Below are 25,844 nucleotides of genomic sequence, written 5' to 3' on the forward strand. Positions count from 1 at the left end.
GTTGGAGGACCAGTTGCCAGCAGTTTCAAAAACAGTGGACAGAGTCATTCTTTCATTCCCTGTGTGTGCCAAGATTACTGTAGGAATTTTCTTGTAGTTGTTTTCCTTTGGGTTTCTGTAGTCTGTTCTTCGTCTTTCTACACTGTCATCACGCTGGGGCATTAGGATCCCTCCCTTTTCTGTGCAGCTGGAATGAAATATTTGATGAGGTCTTTGAAATAGACTTTGACAAGTACTGCAACTGAAAACAAATGGCTTAGTGTATCAGAGCAAGGGTGTCTTCTTGAACTGGCAAGTTCTACTGTGGTATGATGAGACAGTTATCTGCTGCTTCTATACCAGAAAAAATAATAAAAGCAAGTAATAAATTGCTTGCTTTTCTGACAAGGGGTGAGAAGTAGTAAATTGGATTAGATGGGTGGATTATATGAGTGGACTTGTTGCTCAAGTCCAGTCAAGCCAATTGGAAGATGATTCCTGTCAGGAAAAGTATGAGGTGCTTTTTTCTCCCCTCAACTGGTGATCTGTTGAAAATATGCAAACCAGTCTGAACTGCTTTCTAAAAAAAAAAATGTGCAGAGCATATGGAAGAGATGAAAATTAAGTGTTGCAGATGTTCAGGGTTACATCGTGCAGTGCTGTGATAAGATTTCATGCCTGCAACTCTGTAAACCGTTCTTCTGACCTATGAACCTGGAAAAGATGTATTTTGTTTTCCCACATGCAGCATTGTTGGCTGTACGTGCCAAAGAGACTTTCTGAGGAAGTAAATAACTTCTGGGGGTTTTCTGGGGTTTTGGGAGGGGCTGCGGTTTTCTTATTTGTTTGGATGTTGTTTTGTTTTTTCTTTAAGTAGAATCAAGTGAAATGGATTATAAATGTACATGAGATCTGACTTACATAGACCGCAGACTTCCTTATGGCTGTGTTTCTGACTGTAATTGCATTCTGAAGTTTAGTGCTGACATAAAACAGGAGGGATGGTACAGTGGTGATGTTCATAAGGCCTGTAGAATTACCTGGACCATCTTTAATAAAAAGAAAACAATAGCAGCAATGAGGTTATGTTTCAGAAGGCAGTGAGCCATCTGTATTGTGTTTTATGGGACACTGTTAACTGCAGATCTAGAAAGGAAAGGAATTTGGGCTCTTAAGGAGCACCAGCTGAGCCTGAAGACAACATTTCATGTGATAGAGTATGTACTTTGTCCTTTCCCTTAACAAGTAAACTGCAATGAGAAAAAAATGCCCTTTGATACAGAATGAGTATCTGTAATAGCCATAGTTGTCCTGAATATCATTAACACGATTTTACTGACTACAGCTTTGCATAAGTACGTTGTTAATTGCTTCATTTGTAGCAGATTTTTTTTCTGTTATACTTTTAAGCTTCAGTAGATAACAAATACTAAGGAAGGTGTATGCATGCTTATTTATTCATTTATTTTAGGTACTTAGCTCCAAGCTGATGCCAACTGCAGATGATGAAATGGCAAGAAACTGTGCCAAGTCTTTCTGTGAAAACTTTCTTCGAGCAGGAGGTTTGAGGTTAGATTTCAAAATCTTGACTCAATTTATAACACTTCATTTAGTTAGCAGTCCTTCATGGTTTCTGATTTCCATACTGTAGCAAACTAGTACACCTGTCAGCTTCTTTTTCAGAGGAAAAAAATCCACCCAAAGCTGTTACTTCATTATCCAGTGTCTGAAAAGCTACTGTTGCCTACATAGTAATGTAACAGAGTACATGTTGTTAAACCCCAAGATAAAGTTAGGCACAGATCAGCTTGTGAAGTGTAGCTTTTCTGAAGGTAGTTGATCTTTGGGTAGTTACCATTTAAGTGTTTCAGTTCAAATTTCCAACTGTATACTTTACACTGTCCTGCATAGACTCTAGTGGACATTTTAGGCAGTCAAAGCATAGACCGTGCAGTGGGAACCAAATTAAATTATACAGTTTCCAAAATTCAGACCCCCTCAGATGGGGGTTGAGCACAGCGTGAGTGGTTTGAAAGACCTGGCAATACTGCTTGTGCTTGTGTCAGATTGATCAAGTGTATGTTGCTCTTAGTAATGCTATCCACCCCCCACCCCATAGATCCTGAAGCATTTTCCAGCAGGAGCAGAAAGCTTCCATCTGTAGATGTAGGAGAGAAAAATGGGGATGTTAGTTTCCAAAGGCGCCAGTTTGGCAGTTTTAATTGGCACTCAGCTGACTGAATAGCAGGGAAGGACAGAGATAAATTAATTGCAGTTCTCTCCTAATGTAAAACATTTTCAAGCAGAGTCTTATTGATTTGTATTTAAGCTTGGTGGTGAATGTGATGCAGAGAGATTCCATCCCGTCAGAAGTAGACTATGAAACAAGACAGGGAGTCTATTCCATCTGCCTGCAACTTGCAAGGTATGTAATTGCCTTTCATTAGGGAAAGTGCTACTTTCTTGGCTTTTAGAGTGTGGCTTTTAATATTTAAGATTTATTAGCACTTTGAGTTCTGTTTCATTCACTTGCTGTGAACATTCAGAAATAAGCCTGACGTTTTTGCTCTGTGAATGTAGGTTCTTGCTTGTTGGCCAGACAATGCCTACCTTACTGGATGAAGATTTCATTAAAGATGGGGTAGAAGCATTGTCCTCACGCCCCTTCCGTAATGTCAGCCGACAAGCAAGTAGGCAGATGTCCATTTGTGGAACACCTGAGAAGTCATCCTACCGACAGCTCTCTGTGTCTGATAGATCCTCCATTAGGGTAGAAGAAATCATACCAGCAGCAAGAGTTGCCATACAAGTAAGGAAGTGTTTGATCGTTTATGGTGATGTAGCGGTGTCATCTCCAGTGACAGCTGTATAACTCCTGGATTTCTAATCAAAAGTCTACCTTTTATACAGGTTCTTGCCCAGGCTCCATTCAAAAGCCTCTGAAAATCCTGACCATCAATCTCTTCCTGATCTTGATCTGAATTTTAACATAGTCTCAGAAATTTTGTACTGCCAAAAGGAAGCAGTACCCCAAAAGTGCTTTTCAGAAATAGATCTACACAGAAGTCTTACTTGTGATTTATTTTCAGTCACGTTTAACACTTAAGATCTTATTCTTGTTAATCCTATGTGAATAGAAAGGAGAAGGTTTCTGCTTGAACTTGTGGCTTATAGTCCAGGTTTCTTTGAATTAGAAATTTTGGGCAAGATTTTTCTTTAAAATAGCTCATTAAAAATTACATTTACTTGATGGTACCCTGGGGAAAAAGAAAATTTTATTTTCAGTACCTTAAAATGCTGGTTTCACCTTTATAAACATGTCAGTGTAATTAATCTGAGACTGACTATTTACTAAAACAATCTAATCTGACAAGACCTCAACCTGTTTGAAAGTTGAGTCCAGTTGAAAGAAACTTCATAATCAGTGTAACGAGTGTGCTGTGTTAGGTTCTTGGGCAGTGCTTCCCAAACAGATCGATACGATTTAAATCAGCATGCCCAATTCCAGATAGGTGAAAAGGGTATCTACCCAAGTGGGGAGCTTGAAAACTCACTACTTCCTATTAAGGGAGCAATACTATTTCTCCTTGGAAACAAAAAGACTTGTATCCTTGAGCCTGTTTAGAGAAGAGAGAGGAAAACAAATCCAAATTTCAATTTGACATGATCCAGAAGATGCATTCCTCTTATCCCTATGATTAACAAAGGCTGTTGAATATTGCAGAAGTAACTGCTGTTTCTTGTTGCTTCAGACTATGGAGGTGAGTGATTTCACTTCTACAGTGGCTTGCTTCATGCGACTCTCTTGGGCTGCTGCTGCAGGACGACTGGACCTTGTGGGAAGTAGCCAGCCAATAAAAGAGAGCAACTCTCTATTTCCTGCTGGGATTCGAAACAGACTTAGCAGCTCAGGTGGGTTAACTGTGTCTCTAAACCAATCCAAAGAAAGCATTTGGTTTATTCTTAATTGAATGCTTTGGAAGCTTGAGGCTGAATTCATTGGAGTTGGACTCAATGATCCTCTCAAGTCCCTTCCAACTCAGGGTATTACATGATTGAATTACACAAATCTGAGCAAAATGCCATGTATTCATGGGACATTTGGAGATGTGATATTTGGAGAAATCCTTCAAATTGCAGAGAACTGACCAGAAGCTGAAAACATCTGAAAAATGTAATGGATTACAGCACTTTTTGATTTCTTAATGCAGGAAGTAATTGCAGTTCAGGAAGCGAAGGAGAGCCAACTGCACTGCACGCTGGTATCTGTGTGAGACAGCAGTCTGTATCCACCAAAGATGCTCTGATTGCTGGAGAAGCCTTGTCTCTCTTAGTAACCTGCCTTCAGCTACGCAGTCAGCAACTAGGTATGAAATAGAACTGGATTACTCACTCTTTGGAATATGAGTAAGGTGGCAGAAGCCTTTTGGAGACAAACAAGTACAAAAAACCTTGTAGCTTTGTAAGCTGATACAGTTCAAATTAAACCCACAAAATTTTGTTAAAAAACACAGAGGTTTTTTTCCCAGGGCTGAAGAACAGGTGGCATGAAACAAGGCGTGTAGTGCTGTGCCTTAGCGAAATGTTTTGGAAACGCTGATTTACTGCCAGTGTATAAATATTTGTACTGGCTTTGAAGTATGTAATTCTCTAAGTGCTGCTGTTTGCATAGCTACTGTTTAGTACTTGAACCTTTGTGTACAGGAAGTGTAAACGGTGGTGGTAGGAGAAGGTGAGGGAAAATGCTGTTATAACATGGTGCCAGTCTCTGGTGAGGACAGGAGGTGGGGAAATACACAAATTGCCTTTACTGCTTTTCAGTGTTGATGGGGGATGTCCTCTAGGTCCTATGATGTTTTAATGCAAGACTGTGACTGACTTGTTTTAAACTATTATTTTAAAAAAGATAGCCTGGTACTCTTCTGTTCTAGGATCTTTTTACAATTTGCCTTGTGTTGCTGATTTCATTATTGACATACTGCTTGGATCACCAAGTGCTGAGGTGAGGATTTTTCTCTGAAAACTTCTTAAACGTTATACTTGTAAAACGTGTATGCTTTGACCATAATACGGTCTGAAGACAAAATTGTTCGTTACAAATATTCCCACACTTTTTGTATTTGAATAACCTTTGTATAATTGTTAGTAATTCCAGTATCTAGTGATGTGTTAATAGAAAACGCTGAAGTGTTACATTCCTTAGGCTTGTTTAATCCATGAGGTGCACAGGACTGTGCTGTGGCTAGTCTAGAGAAAATACTCTCATTTTAGTGAGACAAATTCTGTAAAACTAGTACTTTAGGGAAAGGTCCAAGTAACTGTCATCTCAGAAGATTTGGGTAAGATTTAATGGACTCTTCTGAACTTCTGAAAAATTCTTCCAAATGTCAGAAGAACACCCCTAAAATTCATTTTTTCTGATTTAAGATTATTCTGGATACTCTAAAATGTAGAGATTCTTCAAGTCACGCTTACTTCATTTCATTGCATCTCATATATTTTGCATGAAGTCATTGCATCTTTTCCTCCTTATCTGAATTTATAATCCGTGTTTAATAAAGCATCAGAGCTTTTAGCTCAAGGATGAAAGTGGATTGCTAAATCCCTATAAATAGAGAAATCCTGGCTGGCAGATGCAGAGCTCAGTCTGGTTTACACAAGCTTTTCAATGTCTGTTTTTTCTGTTAGTTTTCTAACAAAACAGAAGGGCATTTTTTGCAACTTTTGAACAACTGCTAGTGTTTGACAATGACACTGTTTCAGATTCGTCGTGTTGCCTGTGACCAGTTGTACACCCTTAGCCAGACTGACACATCAGCTCACCCAGATGTACAGAAGCCAAACCAGTTTCTCCTGAGTGTTGTTCTTGGTGCCCAGCTGCCTCTTTGGTCACCAACCAGCATCATGAGAGGAATCAACCAGAGGTAAGGCAGATGTGTGTTTATTGAGGAAGCAAATCTATCACATTTTTAAGTGAGTAGTGCTGTGGAAGCTCTGAGGCACAAGGGATTAGGACTTCACAGGTCTGTCGAAAGTAGGCATACCTGTCTTGCCCCAGATAGCTTTGGAATTGTGTAGGTGAAGGGAAATAAAACTGAATTCTCAAGGTACAGCACTCTCTGTGAACTTTTATAGTTCATCTTATTTGACTTTCCGTTCAGGAGGTGGTAATTGCTGGATAGGCCCGCTCTGTCTAGGCTGTGGTCATGGCAGTCAGAACCTGGCTGGAATCCTGCATGAGGCAGAGAGGCAGTGGAATGTTTGACAGTAACACTGAATTTATTTGACAGTGCTGCACGGATCTGTATCGGAAACCAATCCCAAAGGCAGTGATGTCTGAGCCCATGACTTCACCTGATTTCTTCTTGTTTCTATTACCCGTTGCACCTCTAAAGACTGTAGGTGTCAGACCTGTTAACGTGTATCTGGCCAAAGGTTGTTGAATTTAACAGTAACTTTAAACAGCAATTTAGATAAATCTGAGTAGAGGTGTAACTGAAAAATTAAAACATGTTGTTGTTTTTTTGTTGTCTGATAATTAAAATTGTTATGAGGTGAAGGAAGAGAGCAGGATTAAGCGTTACTCCTTCAGAAGTAGCTGTTGGGAAGGAATTTCTTTTAAAGTGTAGCATGTGCATGTGGAAGTACCTATGCTATTCTGGATTAGATGGACAGAGCACACAGGCCTTAAAGGCAACTGTTTAGAAAAAGTTTCTGGCTTTAAATTAAAGATTTCTTGTATTTGTACCTGTTTCAGACTTTTGTCCCAGTGTACAGAATATTTTGACCTGAGATGTCAGTTATTGGATGACCTCACATGTAAGTATTGTACAGGCACACGTGTCATTCTGATTGCAGCTTCTAAGCATGTCTTCCTTCTGTAGAAAAGACGTAGAATTGCCTTCACAGAGGGGTTACTACACCATGAATGCCATGGGACGTGCCAGTGTGCTGGCTGTCCTGTGTTAATGCCTGGCCTAACCTGTTCTTGGCATTCAGTGACAGCAAGGCAGCTCACTCCTTCTGGAAAGTGAACCCAGTTTCTTTGTGGAAAGTGTACTTTGTACACACTGTGAGGGAAACTAGACCATTACCAAACTGTTTGAAATTCTGTGTATTTATATTCTACATTTATAGAGCTGTTAATTTTGGGGGGGGTTCTGTTTCTCTTGCAGCATCAGAAATGGAACAGCTAAAGATAAGTCCAGCTGCCATGTTAGAAGATGAGATCACCTGGCTAGACAATTTTGAACCCAACCGCACAGCTGAGTGCGAGACCAGTGAAGCTGATAACATCCTGTTAGCAGGACACTTGAGGCTCATCAAGACTCTCCTTTCACTCTGTGGAGCAGAGAAAGAAATGGTTGGTAAGTATTCCTTTTTACTCTAAAGTGACTAGGCTAGGGTGAATTCTGCATAGCACTAACAGATGATGTGATCAGTAGACAGTACTTGTGAAAACATTATAATATGTCAGTAGAAGTGATACAGAGCCATAAGGAGTAATTTTGGCAGTACTTCTGTGGTGCCTTGACATTTGATAAAATATTTGGATCTGTGTTTTGCTGAGCAGGGATACCAATTAAACTCAGACACCAGAGTGAAAAGAGCAGGTGTATTTTACTTAAAATAACTAAATAATATAACAGAATAATATAGAAAACATACAGTAAGAAAAGACACAACAGCGCACTTAAATAGGAAAATACCATGTAATGCATCAAATCATTACTACCTGAGAGAGAGAATAGGGATTAAGAAAGATCCATCACCACTTGCACACTTTGCCATCATCCAGACCCGCAGTGGCTGGGCAGCCCCGGTTACAGCGAGAGTTTGCAGAGCCTGTCCCGGCCAGTGGGAAATCCTACGCGGTGCGTCCACCCGTAGCTGAGGCTGCCAAAGTCGCTGTGAGCGGGTCCGGCCTTGTATACCCCAAAATCAGCAAGCCAGAATAGCTGGCACCTTTGTTCTAGGCAGAAATACCTGGTTTCAGTCTCACATTAGATTCCCCCAGAGCCTGGCCAGGGCTCAAGGGAGAAGCTCAGGGAGTTTCCCTGCTTATCTAATTGGATTATGCACAAGGTCTCACATCAGGTCACAGTGCCAGACTACAGTCTCCACGACCCTGTTATTTTATCCACACATAAAGAAAGATAAATACACATTCAAGATAGCTACATCTTCCATATATATTTCACTAACGATTACATACTGAGTTAGCAGTTTCGATTCAAGGCCTGTTGCTTAGGCTTCCATGCTTCCACCTTTTCCATCAGAATAAGTGGTTTGTAATAACTCAGTAAAATACCCATTAGCACAATGGTTATCACTTATAAAACATGCAGGATTCACCTATAGGTCAACTCTGGCTTGGGCCTATTGTCCAAGCCTTAGCACTTCAATGTGTTTTTTGTTGATATGGTGCTATTAAGTGATATTGCTGTTATGGAACACCTTTTGACATTTGCAGTGATAACGTAAGTATTTAATGATAGATGTGGATTACTGTGTTAACAGGTTCATCTTTGATTAAGCCATTGTTGGATGATTTCCTCTTCCGAGCATCCAGGATTATTCTGAATAGCCATTCTCCAGCAGGCAGTGCTGCAATCAGTCAACAAGACTTTCATCCAAAGTAAAAATTGGGGTTTTTTGTTTATGTTGGGTTTTGTCCTAGATCTCATGTATGCAAATGTCACACTGGAGCTGTAGATACTAAGATTCCTCCAATTGTCTACATTTCCTACATAAGTGACTGAACAGCATTTTTGTGTGACCCAAACAAAATCTTTGCTTTTCTGTACTTCCAAAGCCTGTGCTTTGTTAGATCGATGATGAACTGCAAACGCAACTGAGTGCTGATTTTAGGAGCCCAAAGAGTACTCCTTTAGATCATCATCGCTTGGGAAGTTGGCTAAATTAGAGCATGAGCAGGAACTTTCCAAGCCCATTGTAAATGAGAATCTCAAAAGTTCCGCTATTTTCTTTCTCCCTTCAAAAGAACTGCATTTTCTAAAAATCTAATGCTGAGCAAGTCTCCTTGCCCTGAGATAGTTGATAATAGCCCAGAATATATCAAATGGGGGAAAAAAGAGTGGGCTTTCTCTTTCCTGTCACACCTGTCTTCTGTTACCACCATACAGTATCTGAAGGGGTGGGTAAATTAGCTGGTGTAGAGTTTTGTGCTGCTGCAGCTGGATTGCCAACATTACACTGACTGGTTGATGTTAGGATTGAATCAGGTATCCACACTGCCTTTCCACAAACCCTAAAAGAGGCTCCAGTGGAGTATTTAGCAACCCTCAAACTGAATGAGACTTGCTACACACCTTAGTGCTTTGCTCTGTTGCAGTTCATCTCAAGCATGCTCTTTTGTTTGCTTAAAGTAAATAAAGCCTTTTCTTTGGCCTTTGAAAGAAGGCACTAGTGTGTTTGATCTGCTGGAAGGTGCTAAGTAGAAGTGTTTTGTACTGGTCTAGCACAGCTTAGGTCTAAGGTCATCTCTTGTAGCAAGTAAGTTATCTGGTCTAGCTCTTGCAAAGCTTGTCTCTCTGTAAATAAGTCATTATGTCTCCATCAGTGTTATTACAGTGACAGAGAGTGTTTGTCTGTCCTCAGATCTACAACCAGTTCAGTGTCTCTTTTAGGGCACCTACTTTTCCTTGCTACTGAATGTTAAAAACAGGTGTCTCCATGTCAATGAGGAAGGCTTATTTAAAGGAGTGTTCCTAGTGCTGCTCTTCTGATTCAATTCTTCCCTATTCCTCTTCCCCAAGAAAGAAAAAATAGCACTCTGAAGTCTCTGAGGAGTGTTTTATCATTTAAAGTATTCCTTTTGAACATTAATTGTCACTTGTTCTGAGTAATATGGCTTTCTGGAATTAGAAATAATTGAGTCATCTACAAAATAGATCTCAAATGTGGTTTTCTTTTTAGGTGCAGTACAGCAGATAGCCGATTAGCTGCTTATGAAGTGTTAGTAATGCTGGCTGATAGCTCACCTTCCAATCTCCAGCTTATTACAAAAGAGCTGCTTTCTATGCATCACCAGTGTGACCCTGCACTTACCAAGGAGTTTGATGTAAGCAAGAAGCCTTTTTTGATTTGTATTGGCGTGGTTTGGAGTACTGTGTGTGATCTGTTTAACTGCTCCATTCATGAAATTTCCATGGTCTTCAATTTAAAATGACAAAAAGCAGGTAACAATAAATGCCATACCCATTTGATCTTCCTCAGAAGCAAATACTCCAGGGACTCTGTGTCACTTATCTGGATAAGAAAGGACGTATTTCCTAAATACCACCAGTTTAATTTAGATATATTTTAAGCCATTTCTAACAGGTTTGTGCAGTGTTAAATATCTAAATGACCAAATATAGTGCTCTTCCAATCTTTCAGAATTTATATTCCTGCTTTTCCATTAAATTGCCTTTAACAGCTCATATAAAGGTGCTTATAAAAGCTAAAATATGTTGTTGGAGTCTCATGCTTTTTATAACTTACTGGGACAAAAAATGTGTTTGTCGTTTTAGTATCTTCCACCAGTGGATAGTCGCTCCATTTCAGGATTTGTGGGACTGAAGAATGGTGGTGCTACTTGTTACATGAATGCTGTCTTCCAGCAGCTCTATATGCAGCCTGGTCTCCCAGAGGTAATTGGTTCAACACCCAGTGAAGTCCTCTTTTTGGAATTACTGTCACCTGAACTGCAAGTTCATCTTAGCACCATTTGTAAATGAGTTATTTAAAATAGAAATAAAACCCTGCATGTACGTGTGTGTGCAAAAATATATAAATTATAAGTTGTTGTGCTGTGTGTCATGACAACTTCCAGGAATAATTTTGCCAAGAACAAATTTAATAAGAGTATTTGTTTCCTTCCAGGCCTTGCTTTCCATTGATGATGATACAGACAATCCAGATGACAATGTGTTCTATCAAGTTCAATCTCTTTTTGGTCATTTGATGGAAAGCAAGCTACAGTATTATGTACCTGAGAACTTTTGGAAGGTATTTTGTCTTTTTGTTTAGAATGTATAGCTTTCCTACTTAACAAGTAATCATTTATTCAACCTTTTCTCATTGCAGAATTTCTAGAGATAAAGTTCTACTTGAAAAAGTCAAAACATGTAAAACCAACAAATTTCTTAAAAAAAACAACAACAAAAAAAACTTTAGTGATACGTATATGAAACAATGACCTTTTAATATACTTTTATATAGATTTTCAAGATGTGGAACAAGGAACTTTATGTTAGAGAGCAACAGGATGCTTATGAGTTCTTCACCAGTCTTATAGATCAAATGGATGAGTACCTGAAGGTAAGGGATTTCTTACCTTGTTTATATGCATCTCCTTGGTACCTTTTCTCTTTTATTCCTTTGTTCTTCAGAAAAGAAGGCAGAGCACCATTCATCTTATTTTATAATCTACATAATATTTAGAAGTTTAAAATTCCTGTTGCTTTCTTGGTCTTTCACTCTGCAATATATCCAAGTGATGTCTAACTTTACATCTTCAACAGAAAATAGGAAGAGACCAAATATTTAAGAATACTTTTCAAGGAATCTTCTCTGATCAGAAGATCTGCAAGGACTGTCCTCACAGGTAATGTTAAATTTAGTGCATGTTACCAAGTTATGTGCTCCCATAACTATTAAAATATGTAGGTCAAAACAGCACAAGAAGGTAGAGACAGATGCCTTTGTGAGCATCACACCTGTTGATAACCATGGGACAAATGCTGTATTCTTTCCTAATCATGTGTCTTGTTAATGCGAGTTGGATAGGCTCAACTCTGTAAATGCTTTGACTGTTTTTCTCCTTGAATTCAGGTATGAGCGTGAGGAAGCTTTCATGGCGCTCAACCTAGGTGTGACTTCATGTCAAAGTCTGGAAATATCATTGGATCAGTTTGTTAGAGGAGAAGTTCTGGAAGGAAGCAATGCATACTACTGTGAAAAGTGCAAAGAAAAGGTATTGGTTCTTAACGTATGTGAAAGAAGATTCAGCTGCAGCTTGATATTTTCTGAAGCATTGCATGGCCTTAGAAGCCTTGCTTAGATACTGCTTACTCTTTTCTACGTTGAAGACATAATCAAGAGATTAAACCCATAAATCCATGCAGATAGCATTCCTCATTCCCTGTAACTGGTGTTGTAGACTGAACCTTTAGAGGAATGCCAGGAGGGTAAAATGTTCTGTAACATACCAGCCCCCTGCACAGGCTCTTTCATACCTGCAATAGTACCTTACCTTTATGTATTATAGTCATCTTATGGTCATCCTGCCTTCCCTAGCTGTACTGCGCATCAGTGTGAGATGGCTGGAATTGTGAATCTGTAGAACAGTACTACAGAATGCTTGAGGTATATAGATAGAGGTGATATTCTTTTTTTCTTTTCAAGAGAACTACAGTGAAGCGCACATGCATTAAGGTCTTACCTAGCCTGTTGGTGATTCACCTGATGAGGTTTGGCTTCGACTGGGAGAGTGGACGTTCTATTAAATATGATGAACAAATAAGGGTAAGAAAACTTTTCTGTATGGGGCCCACCTCATCCCCTAGCTGCTTTGTGGAGTGGACTCTCTTCCTTCATTCTTTCTTCTTTTCCCCACATTTTGATACAGAGATTTTAAGTACATGGTATGCTTACAACATGATCACGCTACAAAAAATAAGCTTTTTTTTTCCTTAGAGCTTTCTTTGCTGCAGCATTCTCAGGGTCTTTCAGAAAGCAAGAGCAAAAACCTCCATAAAGACGTTTAACTTCTGTGTCATACGGGAAAAAAAGTTGAAGGGTGTTTCTCATGAGGGAAGTGTTAATACAGTTCTCATAAAATGATACTAAGCATGTACACCATATAATCTCTTGATTAATCTGAAATATCTCTTCAAACAGTTTCCCTGGATGCTGAACATGGAACCTTACACAGTGTCAGGGATGGCTCGCCAGGACTCGTCCTCAGAAGTGGGGGACAACGGTAGAAACACAGATCAAGGAGGCGGGAGCTCCCCAAGGAAGAAAGTTGCCCCAACAGAAAACTATGAGCTTGTTGGTGTGATTGTTCACAGTGGCCAGGCACATGCAGGGCACTACTATTCCTTTATAAAGGACAGGAGGTAATAGCCAAGAAGATTTGCTGGGGGGAGCTTGAGAGCAGCCTAAAGAGTACTTGTTTTGGGAAGGTATAGTGAGCCATTCAGAGCTCTATTGGAAACACTCTTCTCTTTCTTAACACCCAACATCACGGGTGTTAAGACAATAACACAGTAACGTGGGACACTGTATTATAAAAGTCTCAGCAATTCTTAACACACTTTGTATTGCAGTTTGAGGGCTTCATAGGATACTTGAACTGCAGGTGATGTGCTTCCCATATTTTTAATTAAGATTCTTTTTTTTAAATGTAACTTTGACTTTGACTGAACTAAGCTTTCTATTTACTGTCCAAAAAAAAAAAAATTAGTTCGGGGCTGTCATGTCTAGGGTATTCAGAGCGGTTTGTTTTTTTACTAGATGATCAAGTAGCTTTTTCTGTTGTGTTTCTATTCTGTTTTGCTCACAGGGGATGTGGAAAAGGAAAGTGGTATAAATTTAATGACACCGTTGTTGAAGAATTTGATTTAACTGATGAAACCTTGGAATATGAATGTTTTGGTGGAGAGTATAGACCTAAAGTCTATGATCAATGTAAGCAGAAGTACAGATTGATTTACAGTAGCTTTGTATTTCATACTGGTTCTCAGTAGAGGTATTGCTCACTCCATTATATCTACTTTGAGTTACTTGGTCCAATAATCCTTCTGAAGCAGGATTTTTTTCCCTGAAGTCTTCTGTTTACTGAAGGATATAACAGCTTCAGTATGGCCTAATACTAATTCAACCATTTTCACTGTTGTTCAGCACTTTGTAGACTTAGTAGAGGAGATTCAAAAGTAAAATGGCACCTTGTTAAAATAGTTTAAAAAAAAAACCAACCGAAAAACCAAAACAGCCCAAGCATTAATTTAGGCTAGTGAAAATGACTGTGCATAGAACAGGGTGTGGCATCATATAGTTAAACTTTCCAGTGTTTTAAGGAATTAATTCCAAATACACCTCCAACATTCACTTCCTTCATAATTCTGATAATTATCTTTTTAAAATATATATGGCTTTTGCAAAAATATTTTAGAATTCAGGTTTTTGTTACTTGCTAACACAGACTGAGGTTTTGATCTGACAAATTACTTCATACTGCCACAGTGTCTATTACTTGCACACCCAGTTTCACTTCCCTGTAGGAATGAAAACTGTACTAAACCTTCAAAGGCCTTCATCGACTGCCTTCTCTCCCATCAGCTAACCCTTACCCTGATGTGCGTCGGCGCTACTGGAATGCCTATATGCTGTTTTACCAGAGAGTGTCTGATCAGAACTCTCCAGTCTTACCAAAGAAAAGTCGAGTGAGTGTTGTACGTCAAGAAGCTGAGGACCTCTCGTTGTAAGTCCCTCTTGTGTCTGTAATGATTTCTCTTATGTTGATACCTAGACCCTATCTCCAGAACGAAGAAATTAATAATTCCTGTTTGACAAAGGAGTATACTGACCCTTCTGTTGTTTGGTTTTTTAAGCTGCTTAATGAATGGTCCTTTTATTGCTTTATAATTTCTGCTGCAACTATTGCAGTAAGAAGTTCAAGCTGACTGACAGCCTCAGTCATCTGAATTTGCCTTAAAATTTACACTGGCCGTACTGGTATTTTAAACTTGGAACTGTGGATTTGTCATAGGATTTCATTATTCACCTTGAGCTTGTGTGTATTTCAGATCTGCTCCATCTTCACCAGAAATTTCACCCCAGTCATCACCTCGACCCCATAGGCCCAACAGTGACCGCCTCTCCATCTTGACTAAGCTGGTTCGAAAAGGAGAAAAAAAGGGACTTTTTGTAGAGAAAATGCCTGTGCGGATATATCAGGTAGAGCATCTGAAAGTGGCAACTAAACCCTACTCATACAAAATATAAGCATGTAGTGAGAGGAGCACAGTAACTTTGAAGGTGGCCTTGAAGTAATTCCCTTCTTGAAAGCAAAGCAAGAAAATAATTCTGGATTCTGATGTAAAGTTATTAAAAAGGTGCTCGATGGTACATTATTGTAAGTTTTCCTGTCACTTCTCACAGAATTGACCCAATATTCTTTGCTTTGAAGAAACTGCAGGCAAATAAGTCAAACATAAGATATGGCAGCAGTCAGCGTGCAAGCAGGGAGATGAGAAGAGAAGATGCTTCATTTGAAGTACATGCGAGAATCAGTGGAGACAATGGCAAATTAGTCATCCTCAAGTTCTCGAGTTCACAAAACCAGTTTCATTTTTGTTCATGTCTGTTAGCTTGTGTAATACTGAATGTGATCTCAAAGGGGAAAACACGGATGGTGAAGGCAACTTTGCAAGTCAGGACTGAAAATGGAGGTGTCTGGGCATTGGCAAGAGCAGTGGGAGGATGGTAGAACCTGGGTATCAGTTGGCTGTCATAAGAGGAAGGTCTCAGCCTGCAGGCCTGCAGCTCTGGTCCATACAGGAGAGGGTATCTTGCATATATTGGGCCTTCTGAACACACCCCATTCTGCTGATCTGCTCATGTGCAAGAGAGCTTACATCTTATACCCAGTCAGAGTAAACTGTGCAGGCTGTGTGCAGCCCTCCACATAGGCTGGACCAGGACATTAATAGTCACTTTAGGCATTCTTGTATCTAAGGTTGTATTATTACAATAAACAGAACTTGACTCAAATTTACCAAGAGTCTTTCAGTAAGATCTCATTTGAAAAAAGAGAGGGTTGACATTTAAGTACATTAATGTGGCTGCAGCTTGTAATTATACCATGGCTCCTTGCTCTGTACATGTACATTTGCTAAGCACTCATTTCAAGTTTGAAGGATGTTCTCTTGGCTTTTTTGTTAAAATCAAGCAAAAGAAAATAGAACTTACCGGCAACTTCTTCCTTTTTCTTTTCCCTTAATGGCCAAATGATTAAGTCCCTCATCTGTTGTCTTCTGTTTTGTAATATCCTTGGAAGAAAATTACTGGTTTTGTACAAGTCTTCTCCTTTATGTATTTTCCTCTCTGCTGAAGTAGTGACTGGTTTTTGAAGACCACACATATTTACCTAAAAAATGCAATTTTAGTTAGAGAAATGTACTTTGACAACATCTTAATTTCTTTCTCCTCCTTTTACAGATGGTGAGAGATGAGAACTTGAAATTTATGAAGAACAGAGATGTATACAGTAGTGACTACTTCAGTTTTGTTCTTTCGTTAGCTTCACTGAATGCTGTAAGTACCTAGATTTTAATCTTGGAGTATATGGAATATGTTGGGTAGAAAGGGCCACAGAAGCTATTCAGGTCACAACCGGGAAAACCAGAAGAGTAAAGTTAACATGATACTGCTTTTTCAGCTGAGCAAATAATTATCTCCAGTCATTTTTCACACTGATAACATCTGTCTCAAAGCAGATTCTGGCTTCCTGTTCTAGTAGTGGGAGAAACATCATTCTGACATTGTAAAATGTATGCAGTAACACACACCTTTTTTTAATGATGTAAACTGAGCTCTAGAGGGACAGAAATTCTTCTGTGGAACATCCAAAAGTTGGTGTTAGTCACCTCAAATTTGATAGACTTTCATAGGAAATACATTTTACTACATTTTTCTAAATGGAGTAACAGAGAAACCAGCATTTATTGAATTTATTAAATCCACAGGTCTCGTGGGCCTTACAGCAAGTTTGTTCCTGTTTTAGCATATTTGTTAATTAGCATAGTCAGCACCAGAGACTGTTTTTAATACAGAAAAAGGCTTAGTTTTATTTTTTCCAAATGAGTAAATTACACTCAAGACCATGTTGATGTGTTTAAGAGACAGCATATGTGCTGCAGGCCTGCTCTGAAGTAAATTTGATGTTTCTTTCAGACTAAGGTAAAGCATCCTTATTATCCATGCATGGCAAAGGTGAGCTTACAGCTGGCAGTCCAATTCCTCTTCCAAACCTATCTCCGAACCAAGAAAAAACTCAGGTAAGGCCCTGTTCAGCAACATATGCTGAGGTTTTCGTGCTTGTTGTTCCTACAGCACCTTGAAATACTGCAGGTAGCATAGACATTCACAGGAGCAGCAATACATTTCTGCTCTGCACTGGAATCCCATCGTAAAAGAAAACAGAGAGGAAGGAAGATCAGGTATAACCTGGCAGTTTGCTGCCTTTCCCAGCTGTCCATTATTTTGGTGGTAGTGGATTAGGCATGGAAAGGCTTTAATGGATTTAAAGACAGCAAGTTGTTCAAAAATACTTCTCTAAATGTGTTTTTTGTCTTAAGCCATCTAGTGTGTGTTCAATTAAAGTAATTCTTTCTATCTGGCAAACAAGAAACATGGCTTAGGCTTTGGAGGTGTTTTTTCTCTCTCGTTTCTCACAGTTGTCACTGTTTTGTTAAAGGGCTGATACAGAAGAATGGATTGCCACCATAGATGCACTGCTCTCCAAAAGCATTGATGCTTGTCAGTGGTTAGTTGAATATTTCGTCGGGCCAGAGGGCCGGGAGCTTGTAAAGTAAGTACTGGTCATTTTGTCTTAGATATTTTATGTCTCACATAGGATAAAGCTTCCTAGTAACACGATCTGGCCTATACTGATGTATTCCCAAAGAGCTGACTCTGCACATTCTTTAAACAGACAATAGATAATCACTGAAGTTTTTATTTCTAGTATTTTCTCTAATTGTGAAGCTTTCTGAGTAATTCTGAAAATGTAATAAAATAGTGCAGCATACGTGGAGGAGGATGCAGATGTTTAATTCAGTGGAGTGCTCGGAATGTGTTTAAGTTTGTGTAGTCTCTCCTGAAAGTGGTGGGAGAGGAGAATGTGGTGAAAGTGCTTGGGGTACGGTAAGCTAAATACACCTGACAAAGATCACAGGTAAACCAGAAAGATTTTTTCCTCCCCAGGCTCAAGATCGGCTAATAGGTGTTTAGAAAATACCCAAGACAAATTATTGAAGGTCTGACACACTTAGAGAGGTGTGTCAATGTGAAGAACATTTTCTCTTTGAAGTTGCGTTGAAGGACAGGATCCTATGATAGCTTTTCAGTTCAGCTTTTTTGTTACTGGAATGAATAAACATAAAGTAATATTATAGGCCCTACTAGTGACAAGCAGGAGCACAGGAAAATAAGTTAAAGCTTATCCACAGAAGTACAACACAAGAAGCATTTGAACTGTTACCCTTCTTAAAATAATAATCACCACACTTAATCGTGGTAATTGTGTGTGTACACGTTGATTCCAGTTCTCTTTGCAGCTTCGCCTTTTATCTTCCAGGACTTTCCTCCTGGAATGCAGTGTGAGAGAGGTGCGGGTTGCTGTAGCCACTATTCTTGAAAAAACCCTCGACAGTGCCTTGCTTTATCAGGAGAAGGTCAGTGTCACCTCGTCACCAGTGATCCTGTTGGTTGTCTCTACCTAACGGCTCCTGCTGTGTTTGCAGACAGAGCTGTGTGATTTGTAAATGACAAGGTGAAAGGCGCTTGTCTTGATCGTGCTCGTAGCTCTTAATTTCTTGAATAGGTTAATGCTTGTCTGTTCCTACCCTAGGAGGTAACACACTGCTGCAATTCTCAGAATTTCAATTCAAAGTATTACTTACAATTCTGCCTGATTTCAGCTTGTCTTATAAACTGATATCGCATGTTCTATTAATAGTTTGGAAACAGTGTTTTCTTAAGATTTATTATCTTCTAAGTCCAGAAATCATCTTAATTTTTCACTGATTCTCCTTCCCCTCTCAGAAGTAGTAGCAGCAGTAGTAACTGAGTTATCTTACTTCAGAGAGAGACCATAAGTATGGTTATTGTTAAAGGTTTAATTTTCTATTAAAAAAATTGACAAGTAAGTTTGGGAAGTGCAGCTTTGTTATATTTTGCTGAGCTCAATATTCTGGGAAGCAGGAACTTTGTTAAAAGGCATCATTTGTAGAATGTTTGAGCCTGTTTCCCGTGGTAAACAGTGAACCTGTTTCCTTTGGGATGCCTGAACCGAATCAAGCGTATTAAGAGAACTGAGACAGAAGTGTTATGTGTTCTGGTGTGTTCCTGTAGGTTGTCAGTGGAGGCTTGGATGCATTTAAACATCTTAAGTCTTATTTAGTCTGAAACCATTTTTTTTTAAATCAAATTTTAATATTTGATACAACAGAATGTTTTTTCTATCTAGTTTCTGGGATCTGTCCTTTTTCATCCAGTGTCACAGGTGGATGGCACTACAGTTGTATAGGCCTGTTAAGGAAGTTTGTCATATTTAGAGCTTTAGGGAAAAATTGCTGTGAGGTCCTTCAAGCTGAATACAGAAGTAGGGAGGTGAACATTTACACTATAGTTTGATAAATTTTGGTTACTTCCTCTTGGCTGTTAGTTGCTATCTGTTAACTAGCAGGTAATAAATTATATACCAATGTGTAATATCCTTAGTGTGCTTTGATGCAAACTGAACACTTGACATTGCTTTTTGCATGGTTGATTGTGATAGTGTGCTAATGTTACTGTAATGACTGGAACATTTGAACATCAGTCTGAGGATTAATTTGAATTGCTTTAAAAATATTGCAAACTTACATAACTGCTGAGTTCCACCTCTGAGCAATTTACCTACATGCCAATATTTTCATTACTATCCTGTGTAATACATGCAGCGCTCATGCAGAAGAGCTAAAAATGGGAAGGCTGCAATCCCACGTTAGCTACTGATACCACTGCAGGCTTCTCTGACCACACATGATTTTGTTAACTATAACCATAACTCTGACCTGTGAAACACTTTTGGTTTTTAAGCAGCAGACAATTCTTTACATTCAAATTAATTTTTTCACAGCTAAAAAGTCTACATCAGTTATTGGAGGTGCTACTTGCTCTGCTGGATAAAGATGTACCTGAAAACTGTAAAAACTGTGCTCAGTACTTTTTGCTATTCAATAACTTTGTACAGAAGGTAAGAAACCATTGTTTTTCATGCTATTTTAATTTTAAAGGACAATAGTAAAGCAGCTAGTCATCCATATTCATAGAAGGTTTAAGCAGCACAGTGAAATGCTTCCAGAACTGTTATTAGATTATTCTTTCTTCTTTTTTTGAGACGTAAATGGCTTTGAACACCAGACTAGGATAAAGTCACACAAAAATATAGCAACAAGGTATACCGATTGGTTATTTCCAGAGTCTGAATTTTGGGCTTCTGTTCTGGGGGGGGTGTTCTTGGCTGTTCTTAGGGGGAAAAAAAAATAAAAATAAAAATCCAGTATTCAGGATTTTTGTCCTATAGGAAGCACAATAACTGACTGGACTGCTCACCCCAGTATGGTTTCTCTTCTTTTTTCTTTTTTTATATGGTGCTTATTTTGCATATGTTGACTCTGGTCCTGTTTATATATCATGCTCTACATAATGAGATAGCATTTTAAAGGTGTACCTTATTGATCTGGGTGATTATTTTTTTTTTTAGAGTGAAAAATGCAGTGTTTAGCCTATGCATTTTCCTTTTGTTCCCTAGAGCACTAATTCTTTACCTGCCCAGGAATGTTATTTTTTTTTATTGTTGTCTAAACAGCAGGGTATAAGGGCTAGCAGTCTTCTTCTCAGACACTCTGCTTTGAGGCACATGATCAACTTTCTCCTTGGCCCCAACCGGCAGAGTAATCAGGTAAAAGTTTACGTAGCCTGTGTTGTGCTGTAGTTTGTCCATCCCCATGTTTTTTATAATGCTTAAATTATGGACGAATACTTTCAATGTGGTAGGATAGACTAATCCTTGCATGATTCTGTAAACTTCATGCAAGTCTTAGTCTGCCTCTGCATAGTTAGTGTGGAAATAACTGTTTTTGGCAGAAGTCAGTGTTATGTTTTTGATAATAAAAATTTCACCAACTTCAAAGTATTAGAACATGGTGGTGGACTGCTAAGGACATTGCTCTGTTTTGACTTGACAGAAGTTGACTAAATCAATCAATCAAAAGCTAATTAAATCTCCTTTGGCTCAAGCAGAATCGCAGGTGGAGTTCAGCACAAGCACGTGAGTTTGGATATCTTCACAACACTGTAGCACTACTTGTTTTGCACTCTGATGTCTCCTCACAAAGAAATGTTGGTAAGAACTGTGGTTTTGCCTTTTATTGACTTTGCATTTCCGTTACTTTGACTGGGAGTAACTTAATATCAGTGAGGGAAATAACAATAAATGTGAATTTAAGACAGTAATGGTTAGCATATGTTTGGTTATTCTTTTATTTTGCTGTAAATGTACTGAGAGGCTTTGGCATGGTATTACAGGCACTCACAGAGATGGGGGGGTGGAACATTGATATTAACATTATTGTGCCTTCCCCCCTTACCCGTATGGCTGAAAGGTCTTTCCTCACGTGAGTGAATCAAGCTGTGCCACTGTTGCCTGGAACAGACTCATAGCCTAACAGGCTGTATTTTGCTTAGATTTGTTATGTGTTTTGCTTATCTGAAGGGAGGAGTATTTAGACTGAACTACTGAATAACAAGCAATTAAACACTCTGCTAGATGTTTCTTACGAGAGGCAGAAGTATCCAAATAAAGATAATAAAGGAATGAGTTGACATCCTGAGTTTCCTGAGGGATGAATTTAAAGTTGTCTTTTTAAAAGAATAACTTGATTTCTGTCTAGGGTTAAAAGTTTCTGGAGTTGGAGGGAGTCAGAAATCATAAAGTAAAAGAAGAATGATATGATGATAATGAGATGAGTATGATAAATGTGCAACAGTGATTGGGAATGAAACTAAAGCCCAGAATACTGATAGTAAATATGAGCATTTTGCTTTGACCTTCTTGCAGTTTGTTTGCCTTTGTTGTCACTAAAGTAAACAACGCAGTGTACAAGAGATTGTTACTTGGAGTGGTACCATACAAGCTATAAGCTAGTTGAGATAAGTGGTGTTGGAGATTACATGGTGCCAAATGAGCAGCAGTGTCTTCAAGGTGTATGGAACAAACTAATTTCTTAGTGGATTGTTTTTGTATTTGCTATTATAGCTCCTGGTCTCTTTAAGCAGCGTCCACCTCTAAGCATCACCACTTCAGGTCCACTTTTGACACTCCATGAAGAAGTGGAAGCCTTGTTATTCCTGTCTGAAGGAAAACCCTACTTAATGGAGGTATCTGTTCTCAATTCTGCCCTGCCTCAACCTGAAAGCTGCTCTGATGTGATTTATTTGAAGTATCCTTACATGAAACCCACTGAATATTAAAAAGCAACCAGCAGGGGAGTATGTGGTTATGATTTTGAACCTAAAGAAGGCGGCACCTTTGGTTTCTTCTTGGCCCCTTCTTATTCTAGTATAGCTTAGGGGTCTGGTTTGAAGAAGTTAGCAAAGGCAGCTGACCACATTTTGCAAGTGCCCATGCAGACAGTGACCATGTTAGCTGGAGCTGCTAACTTGGATTGCTCTGACGTGATGGATCATGCTTGCCCAGACCCTTGGAGGTGGGCAGCAGGAGCTGAATGAGGGGGCTGTGAGGCCAGGGGTTCAGCTCGCTGGGCCATGCAGGTGCTGGGAGAAAAAGCTTCATCCTTCCTGAAAAAGACTTAACATTCAATTACAAACTTACTTAAAAATAATTGTGTGGCTGTGCCTGAAATGGTTTGCACTTCCCCATTAGGTGATGTATGCGTTACGAGAGCTAACCGGATCTCTGTCGGTTCTCATTGAGATGGTGGTGTACTGCTGCTTCTGTAATGAGCACTTTTCCTTTACTGTGCTACACTTCATCAAGGTAGGGAGATAATCAAGATAAGCTTTTTGCGTAAGTGTTTCTTCTAGGCTTTGGTCATACTGTGTCTTGTGGGTTATACTGGGTCTGGGATCTGCACAACAATCAGTATGGTTTGTTGGGTTTGGGGGGGTTTTTTTAGGCTTTTACTATTTAAACCAACAAATTTTCAAAAACGTGTAAAGCTGTCTTGTACAAGTTCTTTGCATCAACATATTTTGCTGTCTAAGTAACTTTGTATTTCTTACATACAGACTCAGCTGGAAACTGCTCCACCTCATGAACTGAAAAATATATTCCAGTTACTCCATGAGATACTGGTAGGTGGTACAGGATAGAATTTGTATAGATGCATAATGACAAAAGTCAGGACTGCACTGGTAATTTCAACATCAACATATCTTTTAATCTTTCAGTTTGGAGTTTTTATCACTTTTTAAATTACTGTCTTGATAATCCAGTGATACATGCAACTTCATAGGTTTTATTTTTCATGTTGAGGTGGTTAAAGCTATTGTGTAGAATAGATACAGGTATCACACACAACTTACTTATATGGATCTTTTTCTTTCCTAACAGGTTATTGAAGACCCATTACAAGTAGAGCGCATCAAATTTGCCTTTGAAACTGAAAATGGATTAATAGGCAAGTAAGCCAGTGGGTGAATGACTCTGTCTCCTACTGACCCTTATGGTGATGATGGTTCATATCATCTCCTAGTTTCTAATCCTTCTAAACTGTTTTACTTCTCAGGGAAAACAACTCGACACGTTTGATTTAGCCACCACTATCCTAAAAACACTCTAAGAAAATCCAAAATAAGCATTAGAATATTATAGTAATGACAAACTGGAAAGGAATTCAACGGGGAAAAATTTTCTCTCACAACAGCAATCAGTGAACCCAGAGAAGAGTGATACTTATGCACTTAAAAACTGACATTAACCTTAACCAAGGGGTTGGGAAGAGACCTTTTTTTAAATAAGCAGCAGGTCAGGGTGTATACATAGTGCAGGGAAGGGGAAAGTACCTTGGATTAACATAACAGAGTAGCTTTGTGAATCCTGCAACCTTAAAAAATAATTTTTATTTCCTACCTGTCTTGAAATTGCCAAGTTTTTAGTTTTGTCAGTGTCCTAATTAACATAAAAAGAAAGTGTTTCAGCATGGAAGGATGCAAATACTACTAACTACAGGATAGCCTCATAATCTGACAGGTGGCTCCCATTTGTTGCTGCTCGTACAAAGTCTTGTCTCTTCATTTGATACAGAGACTTTACTAAAGCATTCAAAAGCAACAGAAAATTCCCAGCACTGATGAGAGCTTGGTTCATGTGAATCAGGAGAAGAGGCTTTGTGTGCAAGAGAAATGTGGGGTGGCCACATGGTGCTCAAAGGGCACCTCTGATGACTTAGTGCAGCTTGAGCATCTCTTTCATAGCTGTTTGGCTGAGGAGCTGCTTCAGATTGTGGCTTTCACGTTAAGTTATTTTGGATTCTGTTTTAGTCAGAAGGAATTTTTAGCTTTGTTCTTTTTGTTTTATACTTCAGTGCTCTTCTGTTTAGTAGTTTCCCTGTATAACTGATAGAAGAGGAGATAATATGCAGCAGTAGCTAAGTGGTTATTTTATTTCTGAGTAAACAGGTCCCACCTAGACCAATTCTGTAACTTGGGCAGTATATGATCTTTTTTCCTCTATGGAGGAGAGGTGCAATTACTCAATTGGATTTTTATGTTGAAGGTTTCAAGGTTTCCTGTGAGCTTTGGGAGTGAAAATTGTAGTTTTACTTTGGAGTTTGTTACAACAGAACTGAACAGCATCCAGTCTCACTGCCCATGGACCATTACCTATCTGTCACATTGGCTAGTTTTACTTCAAGAAAGGAAATGAGGAAGTAATAGTTTTCAGTGGTTCCTCAGTAGGGTATTTCTGCATAGTTTGCAGTGCACCAGTGCTGTAATTTTAATCATCTGCTGTACTTCGACAGTAGAAAAACGCAATTTACAGTTCCCTAGCAATTATTTGCCAACTTTTAGAGGTTTCACTACCGTGTTCTTCGCTGACTGCTATGGACAGAGCACCTTTTGAGTAGCAAATCTGGTTGTGGCAGCTCCGTGGAAATCTTTGTGTTTCTCCTTAGTCAAAGAATTTTATTAAAAAATGAGGGAATTCACGGTGTAGAAAACTTCCTGGTAGGAGTGGCCTGGGTTTTGCCCAGGTCTCCCATAGAAGAGTATCATGGCTGTTGAATTCTGCTATGCTTGTTTGTGTGAAGAATTTAAACATTGTTCTAGCTTTAATTTTGATCCAGGTGGAAGCTGGTGATCTAGTCCATTTAAGGGAGTTTCAGACAAATATTTTTTCCCTTCGGATAGATGTAACCATAGAGATTATCTAACATAGAATGGATTATAGGGGAAGAATAACTGCATTAGGAGAGGACTGTTTAAAATTCAGGTACCACATTTGAAAGAATTACTGCATTTTCACTTTGATCTATTTTTAATCCAATAGAGATGTGGAAGTATTTAAAACTGCCAGCAATACAGCAGTGTGTTTTAACACAAATACTCATGCTAACATCTGTGGAAATAACTTCTGTCAGCTAAGTTAAAATTTTAGCTTCGTCTTCGGTATGTTTTCAGACTGGCTGGTACACAGAAATCTGAGTTGTGTTTTTGAATCCCTGTGTTGCTCCCCACAGCCTTGATGCACCACAGCAACCATGTGGACAGCAGCCGTTGTTACCAGTGTGTCAAGTTCCTTGTTACTTTGGCTCAGAAGTGAGTAATACAGGTTTCAGAGTTTAACCTCATCCCTACCTTAGGCACCTCTGTGACTCAAGGCTGCTACTCTTTCTACTTTTGATCAGTTTTATCTTTTGTTACTGTGATATAAGTGGTGCTCAAAGGTCTTGAAGTGACATCTTTACTGATTAGTACTTGAGATGGATTTCTCAGATAACAACAGATGATTGCTGTTTATAAAGACAACGGTCAGCTACATCCTGTAGAGCAGGAGCCTAGTG

At 39.0% G+C, this 25,844-nt stretch overlaps 1 protein-coding gene across 1 annotated transcript in view; it reads left to right on the plus strand.

The window, feature by feature from the left end:
• The window catches only part of USP24 (ubiquitin specific peptidase 24), a 53,260-nt gene that overhangs the window by 22,715 nt on the left and 4,701 nt on the right, over positions 1–25,844 (plus strand). The window contains exons 32-64 of the mRNA XM_026853867.1: positions 1,451–1,548; positions 2,309–2,404; positions 2,560–2,788; positions 3,732–3,891; positions 4,191–4,346; positions 4,911–4,981; positions 5,743–5,903; positions 6,737–6,798; positions 7,155–7,346; positions 8,500–8,617; positions 9,919–10,063; positions 10,515–10,634; positions 10,867–10,992; positions 11,206–11,304; positions 11,508–11,590; positions 11,818–11,959; positions 12,391–12,510; positions 12,886–13,106; positions 13,553–13,677; positions 14,329–14,470; positions 14,796–14,946; positions 16,210–16,305; positions 16,945–17,048; positions 17,468–17,581; positions 18,350–18,446; positions 19,895–20,011; positions 20,627–20,719; positions 21,061–21,163; positions 22,076–22,197; positions 22,703–22,816; positions 23,068–23,133; positions 23,393–23,459; positions 25,521–25,599. Of these exons, the coding sequence (XP_026709668.1) occupies positions 1,451–1,548; positions 2,309–2,404; positions 2,560–2,788; positions 3,732–3,891; positions 4,191–4,346; positions 4,911–4,981; positions 5,743–5,903; positions 6,737–6,798; positions 7,155–7,346; positions 8,500–8,617; positions 9,919–10,063; positions 10,515–10,634; positions 10,867–10,992; positions 11,206–11,304; positions 11,508–11,590; positions 11,818–11,959; positions 12,391–12,510; positions 12,886–13,106; positions 13,553–13,677; positions 14,329–14,470; positions 14,796–14,946; positions 16,210–16,305; positions 16,945–17,048; positions 17,468–17,581; positions 18,350–18,446; positions 19,895–20,011; positions 20,627–20,719; positions 21,061–21,163; positions 22,076–22,197; positions 22,703–22,816; positions 23,068–23,133; positions 23,393–23,459; positions 25,521–25,599 (3,989 nt within the window). The remainder of the gene's footprint in view (positions 1–1,450; positions 1,549–2,308; positions 2,405–2,559; positions 2,789–3,731; positions 3,892–4,190; positions 4,347–4,910; positions 4,982–5,742; positions 5,904–6,736; positions 6,799–7,154; positions 7,347–8,499; positions 8,618–9,918; positions 10,064–10,514; positions 10,635–10,866; positions 10,993–11,205; positions 11,305–11,507; positions 11,591–11,817; positions 11,960–12,390; positions 12,511–12,885; positions 13,107–13,552; positions 13,678–14,328; positions 14,471–14,795; positions 14,947–16,209; positions 16,306–16,944; positions 17,049–17,467; positions 17,582–18,349; positions 18,447–19,894; positions 20,012–20,626; positions 20,720–21,060; positions 21,164–22,075; positions 22,198–22,702; positions 22,817–23,067; positions 23,134–23,392; positions 23,460–25,520; positions 25,600–25,844) is intronic.

Source organism: Athene cunicularia (assembly GCF_003259725.1).
Source record: "Athene cunicularia isolate RWA chromosome 8 unlocalized genomic scaffold, athCun1 chr8_part1, whole genome shotgun sequence".
Classification (NCBI taxonomy): domain Eukaryota; kingdom Metazoa; phylum Chordata; class Aves; order Strigiformes; family Strigidae; genus Athene; species Athene cunicularia.